Source organism: Pongo pygmaeus, chromosome 12 (genome assembly GCF_028885625.2).
Source record: "Pongo pygmaeus isolate AG05252 chromosome 12, NHGRI_mPonPyg2-v2.0_pri, whole genome shotgun sequence".
NCBI classification, from domain to species: domain Eukaryota; kingdom Metazoa; phylum Chordata; class Mammalia; order Primates; family Hominidae; genus Pongo; species Pongo pygmaeus.
Window position 1 is genome coordinate 61,223,842 of NC_072385.2, and position 21,973 is coordinate 61,245,814.

General features: G+C 37.5%; 1 protein-coding gene across 4 annotated transcripts in view; it reads left to right on the forward strand.

The window, feature by feature from the left end:
• The window catches only part of EXOC6B (exocyst complex component 6B), a 661,647-nt gene that overhangs the window by 495,628 nt on the left and 144,046 nt on the right, over positions 1 to 21,973 (forward strand). For all 4 annotated transcript variants that reach the window (XM_054473677.2, XM_054473671.2, XM_063649356.1 and 1 more), the window contains exon 20: positions 3,480 to 3,553. In XM_054473677.2, coding sequence (XP_054329652.1) covers positions 3,480 to 3,553 — 74 coding nt within the window. The remainder of the gene's footprint in view (positions 1 to 3,479; positions 3,554 to 21,973) is intronic.

Here is a 21,973-nt window from a genome sequence, read left to right on the forward strand (position 1 = left end):
ATTTCCTTTAAATGAAGTAATTAAATAGTGCCTATAAATAAATTTGCAATGCCAACTCACTAACTCATCACTGAGCCATAGCTGAATTTTTTCTTATGTTTTGTTTTTGATATAGAAAGTGTTTCTTAACCTTTTTTGAGCTACCAGCCCTCTGAGAATTCAGTGTACGCTATGAACCTTCTTTGCAGAGAAATTCATATTTACACTAAAAAACTAATTATAATGATACTCAATTATGATAGGCTAGGCACTCTGCCAACTGCTTTACATGTGTTATTCTGTTTAATCCTCATAGCAGCACTGTAAGGAATGCTCTATTATCCTCATTTTTGAGATAAAGATACTGAAGTGTAAAGAGGTTAAATAAATTGTGTAAGCCCATAGAGCTACTAAGTGGAAAGCTGGGGCTCAAATTCTGATTTTTATTGCTCTAAAGTCCATCCCCTTAATCAATGTGCATGTAATTTTAGGGAGCCCATGAATTCCTAAAGCCTGTTTATTGATACTCAGATTAAGGACCCCTTACAATCCAGAGATTTTCATTGGCAGTGAAGAGTACATGTGGCCAATGAATCTTGCTATTTGTGTAACTTATTTAACTAAAACACAATATTGGTTGAACATCTGCTATTTTGAGTGGATGTTTGGTTTTGTGAAATGGTCTTTATCCCTACGGAGTTTGCTATCTATGTGGGAAGACAAGAATTATATACATAAAGCAATGAGGAAAAAAACAAATATGAAATTGAATATATAGTCATTAAACATTTCCATAAACTATATGTGAAAATTAATTTCTTTACTTTGTCATACCTGATGCAACTGTCATTCTTTGATTCCTTGATTTATAAAAGGGGCAATCAAACCTAAAAGGCCATTATATCCTTTGGGAACCTGGAAGATTCAGTGTGTCCTAAAAATGAGGTCTATAAAGTGACTCCGAAAACTAAGTATGTATCACATCCAGATTCCTAAGTTGTTTCATCAGCTTAATCTATTAGCCCCAGGGAGCATGCCCAATAAGGAGATTCAAGATTGTGTAGCCAGCTCCCAAGCATTCAGACGGGTGATTCTGTTGAGTTGGACATATATAGGATGGCAGAACATCTTGATAGTTGCTGCCATTTTGACACAAGTAGGGTTTGTACTGACAGAGAAGTCTTCAGATGCTTCAAGTGATACAGCATAGACTTGAGTTATGCAATGCCAAGTGTGATAATCCATCATCCTTGGAAGAAACCATCAAGTATGGGAAGCTAATTTTAGTTGATCACCTAACAATCCAAGTAGTCAAAAAGAATAGCTGTGGCTGTAATTCAAAGAATTGCTATTAACAGGAGCATAGTATAGGAAAATTGTACATTTAACTCAAATAGCTCCTGTATACAAGATTATCACAGATATTGGCTATTGTAGATATAAACAATGGATTATATCAAGCTTTTTATTAACATGGCCTTCATAAAATCTTCATACAGTTTTAGAATTTTACTTTTTTTTTTTTGAGACTTAGTTTCGTTCTTGTTGCCCAGGCTGGAGTGCAATGATGCGATCTTGGCTCACTGCAACCTCCGCCTCCCAGGTACAAGTGATTCTCTTGTATCAGCCTCCCAAGTAGCTCAGATTACAGGCATGTGTCACCATGCCCAGCTAATTTGTTTGTATTTAGTAGAGACGGGATTTCACCACGTTAGTCAGGCTGGTCGCAAACTCCTGATCTCAGGTGATTCACTCGCCTTGGCCTCCTAAAGTGCTGGGATTATAGGCATGGGCCATCGCGCCTGGCCAGAATTTTACTCTTTTAAAAAAGTTTTATCACTTGGGCAATATACGATAGAATTAATTTATATATGGCATTTGAATTTTCTTCTCAAAGCAAATAGAAACTTTAGTACTGCCAAGCATGCCATATAATTTATCTCATTAAAATGAAAAATGAGGCATTTTTAATTTTAAATGTCAAAATAAGAATTGTGTATATTGTTGTTTAATACATCTGTACTATATTTTAATTAGTTTAATAAATTGCTTTAAATTTCATTTTGTATAATGTTCTCATAATTCCTGCAAACTAAGTTGTTAGCATAATTTTAAAAGTGGGGCAAGGGTTTTATGAAATGCTATGTCTGAGAAGCCCCCAAATGGAAAATATTTTTAAAGAACAGAAGTTCCTACCCTTGTTCAACAAATTACCATTTGGATCTATCCAGCCACTAGTTGTTGGAAGTAATTTTCTAGACATATATTCAAATATCTTGATAGATTTTATTGATTGCAAAAGAAGACTATGATACCAACTCTGTATAGTTTCTTAAATTCAGTACTGGATAGAAGTATAATTTGAAGGAAAACGTTCCTTTTCATATTTGCTTTGAACAGACACTTGAGTTGTTTTTGAGGTAAATAGAAGATTGGCTATGGGCTTCATAGAAAGAATTGAAGAATAGTCTAACTGTCCAACTTTTGAATTTGGTGTGTGTGTGTATGTGTGTGTGTATACAGAACTTAAGACCTTTTGATTTCATAATAAGCAGGGCTCAGGGACAATAAAATTTGACATTCTTAACTGTTACTAGTTTTTGTCCCTATATCCCTGTACAGCCATCTTCTTGTTAACGACATAGAAGCCAGAGTCATAAACTGAGCATGTACCCAAGGCGCCACTGTAAATTGCAAATAGTATTCATGTAATCTCTTCAGGCTAAGATTGAATTGGGGTAGAGAAAGGAGAAGAAAGAATTTTTGAGAGTGGAATGGAAGTAGAAGTCAAGGACAAAGAATATGCTAGAAGGACAGACATGTGCAAATGTTCCCTAAGTTTTGCAGTGAGGTTTATTCAGATGGACCTTTTCATATCTGTAAATATTCCTTTGCTCAAAAGCCAAGCCGTGGATTGGGATAGCCTCTGCTTCTGGGATGTGTGTGTGTGTGTGTGTGTGTGTGTGTGTTGGCAATAATGCAGTCATGAGATAATACAAATAATCAGTGAGGGAATAATTAATGATGTGGCAGGGAATATTTTTTGATAAATGCGTGGGGAATGAGGTGACAAGCGTGAAATTAGAAAATTCCTTCAGCGATCTAAAATATAAATAGCTTTCGGAACTGAAAAGAGTTTCACAGCTGAAGATTTTATTGTGTTGAGAGGAAAAACTTTTTTCTCTCCCCCACTCCCTCCTCCTTTGCAAGTTGTTTGTCCATTCACAAAACAAATACTCTGAAGCCCAGTGCAGCTCATGGGAATAAATTTCAGGTCGAATTAGTACAGTTTCCTTGCTGTCAGGATGCTGGAATTAATGGTGTTTTGATGACACGAATTTTGAAGGGCAAACAAAGAAGCTGAAGGGAGAGAGACATGACTCCTTAGAAGCTTGGTCCTCCTCTCCCCCAGCTTCTCTTGTCTTCCCTGTCATCCGTCTGCCAATCTCCCTGTCCATGGTTAGTTAAAGGCGCTTTTTATCCTCTTTTCTTTCCCACAGAGTTTGCCAGATCCGGCCCGGTGCCTGGGTTCCAGGAGGACACGCTGCAGTTGGCCTTCATCGACTTGAGACAAGTAAGTCTTTGTGTTTTTGTTTTTTGTTTTTCTTTTAAGATGTGTGACTGAAGACCATCAGGTCTTAAGGAAAAGGGTAAGGGAGGGGGATTGGCGTTGGCGATTCACATTGGAAACCTAAGGGTTTTCCCTGTATTTGAGGCCACCTCTTTTATTTAGCTATCTGGGATCCTTAGCTATGGTGGAGTTAAAGGTTTTGTGGGTAGAAGGGAAGGTGGGGGTGGGAGGAGGGACCCAGAGTAGAGGGACTCAAGTGACCCTCAAGTGATGCGACCCATTGTGCTGTTGTTGGCTTTTGCAGACATAGCAAAAAGATAACTCAGCAAACCAATGCTAAGCAGGTGCACTGATGCAGAGACTGCCTGCTTGGATAAGTTTTGTTTGTAGATAATGTGGTCAGCAGCATTTAAGAAAAATGAAATATTTTACATTCTGGATTGTTGGTTGGTTTGTTGACTTTTTCCTGCTGCCTTAAGTCTTCCTGCCTCCTCCTTTGTAGAATGTTGTCAGCCATGGGTAACTAAGTGGTCGTTTTTGAAGATGATTAGAAAAGGCCTGGACCAGTGATGCTAACCCTATTAAAGTAATGTGATGAAAGCTGATACTTGGGCATACCTGAGCTTTGGCAAGCCCATTAGATAGAACCAGTCATTCTATAGGACTGTTTCTTGCAGATTGAACAGGGTGGGTTGGTAGGCCTTGGTGGTTTGGATACAGGGAACAGGGTGGGCAGGGGCCCAGTGAGGGAGAGAGTTAACTGGGCTCTGTCATCTCTTCACTCTTAAGATGGATGGGGTTGGATAGAAAGTGTGAATGAAGTAAGAATCAATGACTGATGCTTCTTTCCTATTAAAACAATCTTTTTTTTTTTTTGTCTGTTTAAAAAAGGGGGCTGGCTTTGTTTCTCCTGCCATAATGATGCAGTGCCTCTTGTTTTCAGAGCTGACATAGTTTGCATTCTGAAAACTTTTAGATGCCCAGGGTATTTCTTAAAGCTGCAGGACCCCTTGTATCGGTAGTTCCTTACCACTGTGATTCGATTCATGCTGGAACAGCTTTTAACCCGTAATGGATGGCCTGAGCTACCCCTGAATCCTTGTAGATGGGTGGTGTAATCTGTCATCTGATGACAATTCTGGAAAGCACTGTTAAGCAGAAAACAGAAAATTGTGTGTCTATAGACCTGCCAAAGTTTGAGGATTCAGGCTGTGTCCCAGAAACGTGTGTCAACTTAATATTTGGGGGCCAAGGTGGGGGTTCTCTTGCACATTAAGGATTCACCAGCATGATCGCAAATGGAACAATCTCTTCCCACACTTAAGACCTTCCACCTGTAGATTTAGCAACTCAACTGAGACATTCAGGTTTTAATCCCTTGACTGATGTAAGATTGAAAGATTGGGATTTTGGTTTAGGGTTTGTGGAGTGATATCTGTTGGATTCCCTCCCACCCTCCTGTTTCTTCTCAGAAACTTCTAACCCAATTGGCTTTTCTTGGAAAGCAGAAATTGAATTTCATTGGAGAAACACATCCAAGGAAAAATGTTTCCGTTCTCACTATTCATGAGAAGGAAGCATGGTTATTCTCTCTAGTTTGTGGTTTTGGTCCCTATGGAAAGGAACTAGTGTTCACAGAAAATGTTAACTAAGGGAGTAAGTTAGAAAGCACAGCCAAAATAAGGTGGATCAGAGTCGGGAATGAATGTGCAAGTACTTGTAAGCTCTCAGTGAGCACTGTCATTTATGCTTAAGTTCCTATTTTCTATTACATTTCTTTTCCCAGAGTTGCTTTTATAATGTTTTAATAGTAGAAACCCAAAATCCAAAATTTTACTGGTAATGAAAGAGTATGCCTCTTTCTATTCAATCTGTCACCTAATTTCTACTTATACCTGTCTCTACTGAAGCAGCTTAAAGGGATAATTTTTCTAACCTAGATTGTTTGAAAAACTTCTTTAGTTCTTGGTCTGTAGCTCATTATTAGTAGACTTCAGGTAGGTTGAGTGATTGTAAAAAAAATGATCTCTCCACATCCTGTGCTGAAAATATTTCTCTCTTTGCAGTTCATCTTAGTCATTCTCAGAACTTATTTAAAGTGAGCATCATTTTAAAAGGAGGCTTCTGAACTACAGAGATGTTCAAACTCTAAAGAGAAAACCTGGGACTATGTTTTCTTAAACATTTAGGCTTCCAAAATAGAATTTTTGAATTTTGGGATTGGAGGCTAATCTTAAATTCATGTAGTATAACATTTGGCTTATACTTCAATCCCTGTACAGCACCCCAGACTTTGATTGAATATCTTCCTTGAGGAGGATCCACTACCCTAAAGCAGCAAGTTCCACCTTAGGACAATATGATTACTAGAAAGATATTTCTTAAGTTGGCTAAAATCTGTCTCACTTAACCTTAACCCTTTAAATCTTTATATTTTTATTTGGGCATCCCCAATTAGAGGAATGGGCTTCCTAGTCCTCATTTATTGAGCTTCCTATTTGCTAGTATTTGAGTCTTTTTCACATGTCACATTGTTACCTATTTCTCATCTAGTCCTTACAGGGTTGATTTTATGGACCAAAACTGAATACTACTCTCACTGGTCTGTGTTTTTCTTTCAGACATATCATTAAGAACACAGATTTTTTTTTTCATTATATAATGACCTATCTAAACCTATAACTGACCTCCTGAGTCAGTTATCTAGCTTAACTGAATTAATCATTATGCCCTTAATAAGCCAAAGATAAAAATATTAAATAGGAAGCCCAAGTTAAGGTAAATTATAGGGTACACACTCATGTAAGAAGAGGATCTGCCCCCAGTGCAGTGCAGCAAGGATATTCTTTTACCGTCATTGAGTGTATTTGCCTCACTGTCTTATATGTGTATTCTGAGCATGCTTTTACAGTGTCTTGCTTTAGAGAGTTTCAGACAGTATCAATTGAATGAATAATTTTAAAATATTCAAAACATGGAATATTTGATGAAATCATCTTTGTATAGACTATAATAACTGTCATTTAAAAGTTATAGAGTTTCATTAGGAAGCAAATTAGATGCGGATAGCAAAACTATTCATCCTTTTTTACTTGTCCTATTCTCACTTTTCTACTTCTTAAGAGAAAGAGAGAAATGACATTTGAATATACAAGCTTTCATGATATTTTACTTTTGTGTGGCACTTCAGAGTTAAAGTACAAATAAGTTAAACCTCATTTGTCAGATTTCTGAGTTTGGAAAACCTACTATTAATAATATTGTGAATTAGATAGTACAAATCAAAATCCCCTTCTTTAACACTTTGTGATTTCTATCTTTATAAGTTCGTAGAAGTAGGATTGCAGTATGACTTCTCATGCAAAAATCAAATATATATGTATATTTCCATCAAAATCCAAATTTGGGCTAATGCTGAATTTTGAGAAGGGTAGCTTAAAAGCTCATTTAATTAGCTATCTTGAAGTGGCATGTAAACACCAAGTGCTGACCTTTAATGGTTCATAATTGAGAATTATAATAAAGGACCAATAGTAGATTCTCAGTACTTACTTTATTCTTTAAACAGTGGCATGGCTTATATTTTTCTTCCATGGTTAAACATTAAGTAGATAATGCTGATGAACACTAGAATTTGATTTTCATTTCAGTTTATTTTATCAAAGTCTAAGTGCCTACTGTGTACAAATCACAACCTAAATGTTGTGGGAATACACAAATAAATATAGTATAATCTGTGCCCTCTGGGAGCAAAGGAATGACCAGCAAATTCCTGATTCTAATATAAGGCACACTGTGATAAGTACTACATTGAAGGATGAAGCCATTATGTATGTTTCAGTTAGTTCAGTGACTTTTGCTACAAAATAAATTACCCCACAACATATTGGCTTAAAACAAGAACTACTTACAAAGCTCAGATTTCTACAGATTCTCAATTTAGGGTAGGTTCAGCTGGGCTTACTCATACTTTGAGGTCTGCTGCTAGATTGGCTAGGAACTGGTTGGTCTAGGATGCTTTAGCTAGGACTACTCTTTTCTACTCTCTGTGATCTCATCTACAAACAACCTAACCTAGATTTCTTTACACGGCATCTTGGCAGAGTTCCAAGAAAGCAATAGGAAATGCGCAAACTCCTTGAAGCCTACACTTGGAGCTAGCAAACCATCAGTTCTACCACATTCTTGTGGCTGAAGCTAGTCACAAGGCCAGTCCAAATTCAAGAAACGGGGACATAAACTCCAATTTACACTCTAGTTGAGCTATAAGACATATATAAACAATGCAAATGAAGAGCAAGTCTGTACCTATAAGTGCAAAAAGAGGCCATGAAGTAGAGAGGCCTATGTGTGCCTGAGTAGCTATAAAATATTTCGTGGAAAAGGTGAAGAGTCACACTGAAAGTCAAGCATTGTTAAGGGAAGAAAATATTTAAAGCATAGGAAATAGCAGATTTAAGTTTTGTTTAAAAACATGGGTGTTTTGTATGTTAGTTATTTAGGATCTAGACTGTCTTTTCTCTTTTAAGTATTAGGCTTATCTCTTTAAATCCCCATTTCTTAATTTCTCATATTATTTTTTGTTGTTTGTCTTCCTCATATACCTCTTCTTTTATGTCCTATCTATTCTTCTCCTCATTAAATGCTACTATTTACAGGCTACCCTGAAACATTTCACATTTCTGTTATTCACATTCATTGTAAGTGCTTCTTAACTTCCTTGGATAATAGTTTGCATTATTTATTTAATCTACGATAGTTCACCTTCCGTGTTTGGCCAAAGGCTTGAGGGTGTTCCTTTTCTTAGTAACATCCCATTGTTTTCTGTTCCTTGGCCCCAACAGTTATTTACTTCTGATATATACTTAAGTTTTTATAAAGCTGAATGAACTAGGTTGTGACATTGCATCAGATCTTGTGAATGGAGCTTTCTGGCAATGACTCTCATACAGCAAGCCATCCCACGATATCTAGGGCTTTTTTTTAGATTGAGCTGTTGATATTCCCTCTAGGCCAGTTATTCCCCAATTTCTAACCTACAATCTAAAGTAAACACAGTGCATTTCCATTGCAGACACTTAACCTGCCTTGAAAACAACTATAGGACCTAAGAGAAATAGTTGCATGTTTCTTTTGAGATGTTGAACAAATACTGCTGCTATTCCTTTTAGAGGTATAGAGGTAAAACCCGTACCTTCAGTTAGTTAACACCCGTTAAGAAAACTTGAGAACAACTCAAGAACTTAACTATGTAGAACTGCCCCTCCTACTTCTCATCCTGTCATGATCCTCTTCAATAAAATTTTGATTTTCAAATCAAATTGCCCAAGTCTAGTGAATATTATGTATTCCCAGAAGGAACATTCCCCCTTTGCTTGACTGCTGTGGCTCATACGAAAAAATCTTAACTTTAATAATTATTTGTATTTTAGCCTCAGTAGAAAACCCATTTATATCAGAAGCTGATTTTTGTTTTCTGATACAGCAATATACCAAAAAGACATGTAGTCCATAGGATTTATTTTTTAATGTTTTAACATAACCAGTCTAAACTGTCCCCTAACTAAGAGGCTTCATAGGAGGTGGGGCTGGGGTGGGGCAGGCCCATATCTCAAAAGGTCAGAGATGTCAGTCTTTTGTTTTTCATTATAACCATTAAACTGTTAACAGGAAGCCATTTCCCACATGTACTTAATGCTGGTCCTAAACTTGCTGGAATATAACTTGGGTTTTGGGAGGTGAACTCTAGTTTTCCCAAGTGTTTACTGAACAGCTACTGAGCAGTTGATGAAGAGAAGTGTGGGGGTAGGTAGTGGAAAGTTTTTATGAAAAGATATTCTTGGTAGAGAAAATACAGTTGTTTGCAAACCTTCCAGTTGGGAAGTGTATGGACCAGTAATGTTGTCAGTAGAGATACTCTCCAAGCGTTCAGTTGAAATATTCTGTTGACCTTCAGATTGTATGTGATGTCAAATAATGGCCTATAAAACTGGGAGCCATCTATACTATAGTCAGAAATCAAATAACTTGATAACTCATGGAATTAGAAGATGTCATTACTATGACTGTTGTGGATAATAGGATTAGAAGGAATAAGTTAAGCCATAAAGTGCATTATCTTGGAAGAGATTATCTGTACCACTGATAGAGTAGCATGTATATATGAGGAGGGCAGATGAGAAATGAAATCCAGGGTCATCATCTCCCAAAGGCATTTGGTGGTTAGAAGAAGATATAGTAATATCGGACCACCTGCACAGATCTCTTTGCAGATGCAGAGCCACTGCATGTCCTGCAGACCATATTTCATATCTTGACATAGCCACAGCAAGCACTTGGATATAGATATAGACCTCCCTAATCAGGAAATGTTCATTCATTTATTCAACACTGTGCCTAGCCCAGGTAGTAGATACAAGGCAGTGAATAAAACAGGCCCTTACCTTTATGGAGCTTGCATTCTTACATAACATTCTCTTCTTCCCATAGTCTCTCTTCAGGTGGCCTGATGCTCCAAGGTATGTCACTTTATCTAGATTTTTTTTTTTGTATTGGTGCCGTAGTTCCATTTTAGGAAACAGCTATAGAGTTTTCTGGCAAGATCTCTAGGGCAAGGCCAACTCTGCTGTACGCAGATACACAGACTTTCAGAGAAGACATTTTAGCTGTGGTTTAGCAGCCTGACATAAATAAGATGGTCAACTTCAAAAGATGGTCCTTTGGTTTTTGGAAGCAGAGTTTTCTGGTCGTTTGCTAAAATTGTATTGCCCAAGTTGTTTTGACAGATGCCTGTAACCTTCAAGGTGATACCTCCAGCATCAAAGGAAGCTCTGACAGGAAATAATTCCTATTCCTAAGTATGGTAGGGGAGAGCTAACAGCTTCTGGGGATGGTTCTGTGAAAAATAGAAGAAGGAACACCATGAGAATAGGCTCCATTGAGCTAGACCTTTGACTTTATAGCAAAGGCTGGATCAGCATATGCAAGGATAGGGCACAGATGAATAAAGTCTTCAGCTTCTGGAATGCTTTAGTAGTCTCTGCAAAAAAGATCTATCTCCTTCCCTTACTTGAGACATTAGTAACTAGAGCCATCAGAGGAAATTAGTAGGAGGAATTGCCAGTAATATGTAACAAATTCTGGGATTTGCTAGAATGTCCTTAATTGATTGGAGGAGAATCTGCTCTAGAACTGCCAAGACTTCGTCTCACTTCATACCAGCTTCTTAACTGGGGAGGAAGTGCGTTTGGAAATTCTACCTTAGGGCATTTTTTGATTTAACAAATAGTTCATATTTTGCAGACCAGGACCTCACGAAATAATATCCAAACAGAGCAGAACTCTTTGATATAGAAAATCATGTAAGATGTCATTTAAGTGCCAGGAAAAGACCAAAATTTAATGGGCCAAATGGCATCATAGCATGTTTGGAAGGCCATTTTCTATTCATTATCCTCTTACTGTGAAAATCATTTTAGCACCTCAGGGGTCTAACTTCCTAAAAGTCCCCATGGAATTGTTTCAGGAGATTAGGAATCAGGGGAGAGGGAGTATTCGTAGTAGATGATAACCACACTAAGACCAATGTAGTCTTATGAGAGGTAGATTCCTTTTTATTTTTATTTTAATGGGGAAGGGATCCTTGAAGGGAAGGTGGAAGGGCTGATGAACTCCACTGTGGTTTTCCTCAGAGAGCAAGCACACCCACTTAGTAGCAATGTAAGCCCCAAACAGTTGGTTCTTTGCACAATTGTATGTGGTAGAAAGGTAACTTCTGGACCTCTTTGAGGGTTCTTCCCTGGAGAGTTTGTGTCTGGAAATGCTAGCTCATGAATGACAGGCACTGTGGGCCTCGTCAGATTAAACTATCATAAATGGCAGATATGTGAAGACAAGCAGCAGTTGAAGGTCCTTCAGTTCGGAGCAGTTCTGACAACCTTTTGGGTAGCAGGAGATAAAATACCAGGCTTTTGACATATTTCCCCATGAAAAATTAATGAGGTTTGGCCTTCTGACTCATGGGCCTCCCAGGCTAAGAGTTTCCATTGTTGCTTTCAACCCATATTGCCACAGTCTAACCAAATGCTGGGTTGCCCAGCACTTTCTGCTTCATCCTGGAGGCAGGGCCCTACTACTTAGAGGTTCCGCCAGAGTATATTATGTTGGTGCAAAAGTAATTGTGGTTTTGCCATTGAAACTAATGGCAAAAACCACAATTACTTTTGCACCATCCTAATAGAACACCCTTTCCATTAGGTGTTAGAATGACCTTTTACAGAACTGTCAGTCTAATCTGTGACAACTCTCCTACCCCTCTGCTTCAGTAGAACAATGACTGTAACTTTTGATGTGGACATGGTGCCAGCATCACTCTAGATAGCCTCACAGCAAAGTCAGTCAGTTTGAAGGCATTGGTTCCATTCCATTTCAGCTTTTGAGTGAAGAGCTAACAAGCATAACATAGTAAGCCACCTAGCAATTGCTACCTTAGTCCACAGACAGCATTGTCAATCCTCTCATGCTGTATCTTAGGGGACCTAGGTAACCTGTGAGACGCCTTGCTGCCTAACTAGCCTGAGGCGTTGCACTACTTTCTGCTTCTCCCAACAAACCAAGCCTGAGGAATTCAGAAGGTTTCTCCCTAACCTCTACCATACAGCATGAATATGCATATCCACAAACATGGAATTTGAAAGTTTTTGAGACAATCACATCTTTCTGAGAAGGGACAGGAGAGTCATTACCAATGAATTTCCCTGGGAGTAGCAGTGGTATCAGAGGCTGTTGTAGTGGTACTGGTTGAATGAAAACTGCTAGGTTCTGAACACGAATCTCATCTTCATTAACCGCACGGTGTAGCTTTCTACTAGAGGACCCTTACAGGCCAAGGAAAAGCCTTGGAACCTATTTCTAACTACTGCATTCTACTGGTAGCCGCTGGAGGGCAGCAGAGAGTGACAACAAAGGTCCAGATTGAGGCAACTAGGACATAGTTCAGTTTACCAAGAAAGAAGCACCCTTAGCTATAAAAGAATTAACTACCTGGGAGCCACAGTTACAAGCCTGGATCCCTGGGGAGCAAGGACCAAAGGGAGAATCCAGAACCCTAATCTGAGTGTTAAAACACTTCCTTCTAGGGCAAGTCCAGGAACCAGGAATGGGTAAAGGTGTGAGGTAAGACTGATTATGAAAGGGGAACTGGACAGCATCAGAGAAAGTAGAAAACCGAAAGGACAGTCTAAAGCGTCAAGTCCCAAGAGGACAAGTGAAGATAGAACAGGAATCAGGTTGCTTCTGGACCTCTTTGAGGGTTCTTCCCTCGAGAGTTTGTGTCTGGAAATGCTAGCTCATGAATGAGAGGCACCGTGGGCCATGTCAGATTAAACTATTATAAATGGCTGGTATGTGAAGACAAGCAGAAGATGAAAGCCCTTCGGTTTGTAGCAGTTCTGACAACCTTTTGGGTAGCAGGAGATAAAACACCAGGCTTGAATGAAAGAAAGAAGTACAGTGGGAGGCAAGCCAGAATGAATGAGTTAAAGAGGCAAAAGTACAGTCAGGGAGATCGATCCTCTGAGGCAATGGTATCCAAGGAAGGAGCCTTGTGTAGGGTATATATCAGCAAGGAGGGATCTGCAAAGGGAACAATTTCAGACACAACCAGCTATATCTATGGGATTCTCATCTCTTAAATATTAATAGCTGCTTCTTGATTCGCTAGGATCATTTCTTTCTTGGTCTGTTGATTTTAAGGGTAAAACAACTTGTTGAGAATGTGAAGAGAGTGAGAGAGATGATGTGACATTCTCAGATGCGGTCAAGGGGTTGTTGTACATGAAATGAAATTCAACGTGGGCATGAAGCCTTTCTGGATAACATTTGTGTGAAAGGACAGCCTGTTTTCCTAGAATAGCTTTTGATATTCCCTTTTCATGTTTTATACTGTAACACTGGCTAAGAATATACAGTAGAAAAGAAAAATGGGCTCTGATGACTAGTTATATAGGCAAGATCCCAATCAGTCCAGAGACTTAAGATCTGTTCCCAGTAGGTTAGCAGAGAGTTGTGTTTGGAGTCTCTTTATGCTGAATGCTCAGGGTTTTTCCAAACCCCCTTAGGTATGAAGAAAGAAAATTCTGCCTCGGTCTATTAAGTTCTAGTGTGTCTCCCTCTTTTCTTCAACCCCCCAAGCATCAGAAAAATAGGGCTTCTGTAACCACAAATTTCAGGAACCCTCTACTGGGTGGCAGGGCAGCATGGTGATTACGTTTGGAACTGAGCAGACCTTACGTTACTAGCTGTGACATTTGGCAAATTATTTAACCTCTCTGAGGTGTCATTTCCTAGACTATTAAATGAAAATTTTAAATAGCTTATAAGGCTTATAATGTTGGAGTAAGCATTAAATAAGACAATATAATTATGTTGCTTATTATTCGGTAAGCCTTTAGTTAATGAAGTAGCTATTATTATTACTTCTACTATTGCTGTCACTATACTGTAACGGCCTACTTAAGAAGTCTGCCTGCATGGAAATGGTATCCAGATGAAAGTCAGGTAACCTGGAGTGATCACTTAACTCTTGCTGATTCATTACATGACAGGATACTTGTGCCTTTGGCTAATGGCTCATACTGGGGCTCCTGCCATTTCTCAGAAAGTAAGGAATTGAGAATGATAACTATTAAATGTTCTGAGCTCTTCTGAGCATAGAGGTAACTGAAAAGAAATTAAGCCTTGAGTTAATTTTTTATGTTTAATCAAATTACAAGTTATTTGCTTTATTTTTCTCTATTAAGCACTGTTTATGAAAATATTACTATAGTAGATTAAAAATAGTTTTCAAAGTTGAAAAATAAGCCCTAACTAAATATTTTATCTTAACACAATTGTTTTTTATTTTGTGGGGCTCTTTCTGGTCTTTTTTTTTTTATATATGCTTATTTGTAATGCCTATGTCCTTTTATATTTAACTTTTTTTAAAATCGTGCTTTCTCTTTTATTTATTTTGATTATACTTTAAATTCTGGGGTACATGTGCAGAATGTGCAGTTTTGTTACATAGGTATACACGTGCCATGGTGGTTTGCTGCACCCATCAACCCGTTGCCTACATTAGGTGTTTCTTCTAATGCTGTCCCTCCCCTAGCCCCCCACCCCCAACAGGCCCTGGTGTGTGATGTTCCCCTCCCTGTGTCCATGTCTTCTCATTGTTCAGCTCCCACTTATGAGTGGGAACATACGATGTTTGGTTTTCTGTTCTTGTGTTGGTTTGCTGAGAATGATGGTTTTCAGCTTCATCTATGTCCCTGCAAAGGACATGAACTCATCTTTTTTTATGGCTGTATAGTATTCCATGGTGTATATGTGCCACATTTTCTTTATCCAGTCTATCGTTGATGGACATTTGGGTTGGTTCCAAGTCTTTGCTATTGTGAATAGTGCCGAAATAAACATACACGTGCATGTGTCTTTATAGTAGAATGATTTATAATCCTTTGGGTACATACCCAGTAATGGGATTACTGAGTCAAATGGTATTTCTAGTTCTAGATCCTTGAGGAATTGCCACACTGTCTTCCACAACGGTTGAACTAATTTACACTCCCACCAACAGTGTAAAAGCATTCCTATTTCTCCACATCCTCTCCAGCATCTGTTGTTTCCTGACTTTTTAATGATCACCATTCTAACTGTCATGAGATGGTATCTCATTTGGGTTTTTGATTTGTATTTCTCTAATGACCAGTGATGATGAGCATTTTTTCATATGTTTGTTGGCTGCATAAATGTCTTCTTTTGAGAAGTGTCTTTTCATATCCTTTGCCCACTTTTTGATGAGGTTGTTTTTTTTTTTTCTTGTAAATTTGTTTCTTTGTAGATTCTGGATGTTAGTCCTTTGTCAGATGGATAGATTGTAAAAATTTTCTCCCATTCTGTAGGTTGCCTGTTCACTCTGATGATAGTTTCTTTTGCTGTGCAGAAGCTCTTTAGTTTAATTAGATCCCATGTATCAATTTTGGCTTTTGTTGCCATTGCTTTTGGTGTTTTGGACATGAAGTCTTTGCCCATGCCTATGTCCTGAATGGTTTTGCCTAGGTTCTCTTCTAGGATTTTTATGCTTTTAGGTCTTACATTTAAGTCTTCAATCCAGCTTGAGTTAATTTTTGTTTAGGGTGTAAGGAAGGGGTCCAGTTTCAGTTTTCTGCATATTGCTAGCCAGTTTTCCCAACACCATTTATTAAATAGGGAATCCTTTCCCCATTGCTTGTTTGTGTCAGGTTTGCCAAATATCAGATGGTTGTAGGTGTATGGTGTTATTTCTGAGGCCTCTGTTATGTTCCATTGGTCTATATATCTATTTTGGTACCAGTACCATGCTGTTTTGGTTATCTTAAACATTTTTAGGCTGTCAATCCTTAAATCAGTTTTATTCAGGTATAATCTAATATACAATAAAATGTGCCTATTTTAAGTGTACAACTGCATGTAACCACCACCACCACCACAACCAAGAACATTTCTATCATGCCAAAAAGGCTTCTTGTGTGTCTTTGTAATTAGTCCCATCCCTTTGTCCCCAAATAACCACCGATCTGCTCTTTATCACTATAGCTTAGTTTGTATTTTCTAGAATTATATGTAAATCCTAGAATTTATATTCTTTTGTGCACGCTTTGTGTCTGGCTTCTTTGATTCAGCATAATATTTTGAGATTCATCCATGGTGTTGGGGGTGTCAATAGTTCATTCTTTTTTATTGATGAGTTATAGTTTTTCACATGGATATATCATAATTATCCATTCACCTTTGACATTTATGAACATTTTGTTCTTTCCAGTTTGGGCTGTTATGAGTAAAACGGCTGTGAACATTCATGTACAAGTGTTTGTGTGAACATATATTTTTTATTTTCCCTAGGTAATACTAGGAATGGAATTGTTGGGCCTATAATAAGTGTATGTGTAACTTAATTTTTTTAAATGTCCAACTATTTTACAAAGTACGATTTTCCATTCCTGCCAGCAGTAGATGAGCATACCAGTTGTTTCACATCCTCTTCAACACTTGGTTAGACAGTATTTTGTTCGCTTGTTGGTTAATTGAGGCATAATTTACATTCAGTAAATTCATCCTTCTTAAATATACAGTTTTATAATTTTTTTACAAACTTACACAGTTGTATAACTACTACCAAGATCACAGAATATTTCCATTTATCAGAAATTTCTTTTATGCCTCTTTGTAATGACTCTTTCCCCCTCTACTGTATTCCTTGGCAACAACTGCTCTGATCTCTGGCACTATATGGTTTTGTCTTTTCCAGAATGCCATATAAATGGAATAATACGTATAAACGGAAACATACTTTTAATTTTCTCTTCTTTCACTTAGCATGGTGCTTTTGAGATTCATCTATGTTTCTGCATATGTTAGTACTCCATTTTTTTTTTTTTTTTTTTTTTGAGATGGAGTCTCTCTCTGTCTCCCAGGCTGGAATGCAGTGGCATCATCTCAGCTACTCCAACCTCCACCTCCCGGGTTCAAGCAATTCTCCTGCCTCAGCCTCCCGAGTAGCTGGGACTACAGGTGCTCACCACCATGCCCAACTAATTTTTGTATTTTTAGGAGAGACGAGGTTTCACCATGTTGACCAGGCTGGTCTTGAACTCCTGACCTCAGGTGATCTACCTGCCCCAGCCTCCCAAAGTTTATCGTGAATAAAGCCACAATAAACATTTGTGTACAGGTTTTTATGTGAACATATATTTTGATTTCTTTAGAGTTACTGGGTCATATAGTAAGTGTATGTTTAACTTTATAAGAAACTATCAAACTGCTTTCCAAAGTGGCTTTGCCATTTTGTAGTCCTACCAGCAATATATGAAAATTGCAGTTGCTCTGCACATTGCTAGTATTGTCAGTATTTTTTTCAATTTGGGCTATTCTGATACATGTATAGACATATGTCGTGGAGGTTTTCACCTGTATTAACCTAATGACTAATTATGCTGAGAATCTGTTTTTTGTGCTTATTTGGTGTTTAATGTATTTGTTCAAATATTTTATTCAGTTTCTTTTCTTCTGTGTTTAATGTATTTGTATCTCTTCTTTTGTGTTTAATGTATTTGTTCAAATATTTTATTCAGTTTTAAAAATAATTCTTATTAGTGAGTAGTGAAGGTTTTTTATATGTTGTGGTCAACAGGCCATTTCCTTAACAGTATCTTTCAAAAAGCTTAAGTTTTTTCTTCTGATTTTAGTGACATACAGTTATGATGTCATTTTTTTCATGTCTCACGCTCTGTGTGTCCTATCTTAAGAAATCTTTGCCTAATCCAAGGTCACAAAGGTCTATTTCCTATGTTTTCATCTAGGAGTTCATATTGTTAGGTTTTACACTTAGGTCTATGATGATATGTTTTGGGTTAATTTTTCAATATGATATGAGGTATGGCCAAGGTTCGTATTTTTATATGGCATGTACAGTTGTTCCAGCACCATTTGTTAAAAAGACTATGCTTTCTCCATTGATGCACCTTGATACCTTTCTTAGAAATCAATTCACCACATATGTGTTGGTCTCCTTCTGCATTCTCTATATTATGTTCAATTGACCTGTGTGTCTGTCCTTTTGCTATGTCTTGATCTTACTTTTATATTGTCTTGAAATCAAGCAGTTCAAGTCCTCCAACTTTTTCTTCTTTTTCAAAGTTGTTTTGTTTATTCTAAGCCATATATATGTAAATATAGATGAACAAATATGTAAAACTATATATGTAAAGATACAAAAATATATATGTAAATATATATAAATATATATATCTTACAATCAATTTGTCAATTTCTTAAGAGAAAAAAGCTTGGCTGGGAGTGGTGGCTCACACCTGTAATCCCAACACTTTGGGAGGCTGAGGTGGATGGATCACGAGGTCAGGAGATCGAGACCATCCTGGCCAACATAGTGAAACCCCATCTCTAATAAAAGTACAAAAATTAGCCAGGCGTGGTGGCATGCGCCTGTTGTCCCAGCTACTCAGGAGGTTGAGGCCGGGGAAATCACTGGAACCAGGGAGTTGGAGGTTGTAGTGAGCTGAGATCGCGCCACTGCACTTCAGCCTGGGCGACAGAGCAAGACTTCGTCTCAAAAAGATAAGCTTGCTGGTATTTTCATTAGGATTATGTTGAATTCAGAGATCAATTTGGGGAAAATTGACATTTTGACAATTTTAGTCTTCTAATCCATGAACACAGTTCTGTGTTCATTTATTTGAATTCTCTCTTTAGTGCTTTGTAGTTTTCAGCAAATCTTGTGCATATTTTGTGAGATTTATTCCAAAGTGTTCCATATTCATTATAAGTGACATTGTTATTTTAATGTTGATGTTTAATTGTTCATTGCAAATATATAGAAATATACAATTGGTTTTTGTACGTTGATGTTGAATCTCAAATTTGCTAAACTCACTTATCAGATGTAGTGGTTTTTTATACATTTTTGGGGAGTTTATAGGTGGAAAATTATGGCATCTGTGAATAAAAACAGTTTTAGATTCTTTCTTTCCAGTCTAGATACCTTTTGTTTTTTGGTCTTATTGCACTAGGAACTCCAGTACAAGGTTAAATAGGTGCTGAGAGCAGGTATCATTGCCTTGTTTGTGATCTTAGTGGGTGGGGGAGTATTCAGTCTTTTACCGTTAAATATGATAATGGGTATAAGTTTTTTATGCCCTTTGTTAAGCAAGTTTCTTTTATTTCTTAATTTGATTAAAGTTTTTATTATAAATGGTCCATCAGTTTTATAGACCATCATTTAATTAGCCGTTATTATGTCTAAACTTATATGTTATTTCTAATGTTTTGTTTTTATATTTAAATTATTATATATTCATATCTAAAGCCTTTTAATCTGAATTACTCCTTAATGTAAATTATTTATATAAGGGTTATAAGCATTTTTATGGGTTTTAAATGTATTGCTGATTCCTAATGAAGGGTTATACCAATTTAAATTATTTCGGGAAGTATAATCATGCATCAGTTTTACAGAAGCCCAAACAACATAGATTCTTATGATTTTAAGGGTTTTTTTTGTTGTTGTTGTTAACTTCATAGGTATAAGCATGTACCTTTATTTCATATTCCACTTTTTAATGCTACACATAAAGTAGTATTAAGTGGCCCATGAATCTCAGTAAGGATATGAATTTACTAGTGTCCATATTTTTAATTCTTAGTGCCCTATTCTCTGATGGAAGGTATTTTGCAATCTGATTTGATGCATATCTAATTTAACCTTACTTTATTACAATCAAATAAGAGAAGCAGAACTAACACTTCTAAAAAGTTAACTACTAGAGGCGGGTGGATTACTTGAGGTCAGGAGTTTGAGACCTGCCTGGACAACATGGTGAAACCCAGTTTCTACTAATAGTACAAAATTGGCCGGGCGTGTGGTATGCACCTGTAGTCCCAGCTACTCGAGAGCCTGAGGCAGGAGAATTTCTTGAACCCAGGAGGCGGAGATTGCAGTGGGCCAAGATCGCACCATTGCACTCTAGCCTGGGCAACAGAGCCAGACTCTGTCTCAAAAAAAAAAAAAAAAAAAAATTAACTACTAGTAAAATACAGCATGTAATTAAGTGCCAAATGAGTAGCGTGAAAGCACTGTATGAGTTTGGAGGAGGGAAGTATTGCTGTGCCATTAGAAATGATGATTCTTGCCTTTTTTTGTTATTGATTTTACCATGGGTCAGCAGGAACTGATGTTGTTTCTTAGTTTTATTTCGGTTTTTAATTTTTTATAAAAGTGTTCTGTGACCAAGACATTTGATAATCACTGTTTATAATGTCTCTGAAAACTATGGTCATCTGGAGAATTTAATCCCATGCTGATAATAAAAAATGTACAAACCTTTGCTTGTCTCCAGTGGTACTACAGAAAAGAGCCTTCTGTTGGCCAGCAAAGTGAGGGTGTAACTTCTCTATTTTCTGGACTGTGTTAAAAAAGAAATACGCTCTAAAAACCTAATCTAAGGATTGTAGTGTTCATCTAAGCTAAACATCAGTCAGAGAGAGATCTCCCAGATTCTTCCCAGAGCTTTGATGCTTTCGACCTAATCAAGGCAAGCAGCAGGCTCCTTATAGCAATATTATGGCCCTCTCATAAGCTACTATAGTAGTCTTTAGTATTTAGTGTCTTGGAACCACAAGAAACTAGGAGTGACAATGGAGAGGAAGTGGTTCTCAAAAGCTACTGGTACACCAAGGCTATGTTAAAAAGAATGATCTCAAACAATAGTAAATTGGCAGCATTATTAAAAGTGAATGTGTGTAATGAGGTAAGACAGATGTAATCATTCTTCTTGGTGTTTATACTGCTTATCATTCTTATCATTTGTCAATACAAGCAGAGTGTGTGTGTGTGTGTGTGTGTGTGTGTGTGTGTGTGTGTGTGTGTGATGTGTTCATACGTGCTTCCCTGTGTTCTAAATCCATATGGTGTTCTTAATTATTTCTTCCCTTATAAACTCTGAGAGAAATAATTAAATGGGACAAGGTGGTTTTCTGTGTGTTTTTTCTGAGGTACCAGCATCTTCCTTCTGTCTTTCTGTGTGGCATATCTTTTTTCATTGCCTGCTTGATGAAATGATAGGGCATAGAGATATTTAATTTAGTTAGAGGGAGGTATTGATAGGTTTTGGGGATGGAAAAGGGGCATGGGAGTGAATATGTTCATGGTTAATTCTGCGAAGTATGAAACTCTATTTTTTCTTACTTCTCTTGATCTGTTTTATGCCCTTGCTATTGATGACTTTTCTTTCTTTTCTTCCCTTCTGCCACCTACTATTAAAAAAAAACAAAAAAACAAAAAACCACGATTATCATCGTAGCACTTGCCTGCTTAAAAAGCCTAAGAGCTCTCTCTTGCCCATAAAACAAAAGATGAACCCCTAGCAAAGCAGGTCTGGTTCCAGCTAATCTTTCTCGTCTCTTTCTGTCACTCTTCCCCATGTAAGCTTTCCCCAGACTACTCTTAACACCTCCTTGATCCCAAAGCTGGATAAGCTTTAGGCTGCCTTTGCCTATCACAGAGTACTCTCTCGGTAGAGTGACAAATGCATTCTCTTCCTTCACAGCTTGGCTCAAATGTCATCTTCTTTATAAATCCTTCACAACCTCCTCAGGCAGATTTAATTGTCCCCCCTTTGGGTCCCTGACATTTTGTATGCCCCTTCATTACAAATGCTCTTGTAATTACTTGTTTAATCATCTGCTTTCACCATTAGCTTCTGAGTTCACTAAGGGCAGGAACCCTTTTTTATTTATCCATGAATTCCCCATCCCTCAGTGGGTAACATAGTTCCTATTTCATAATTGCTTGCTGAATGTATTGACTTAATATTGTTTTATGTGTGGCAT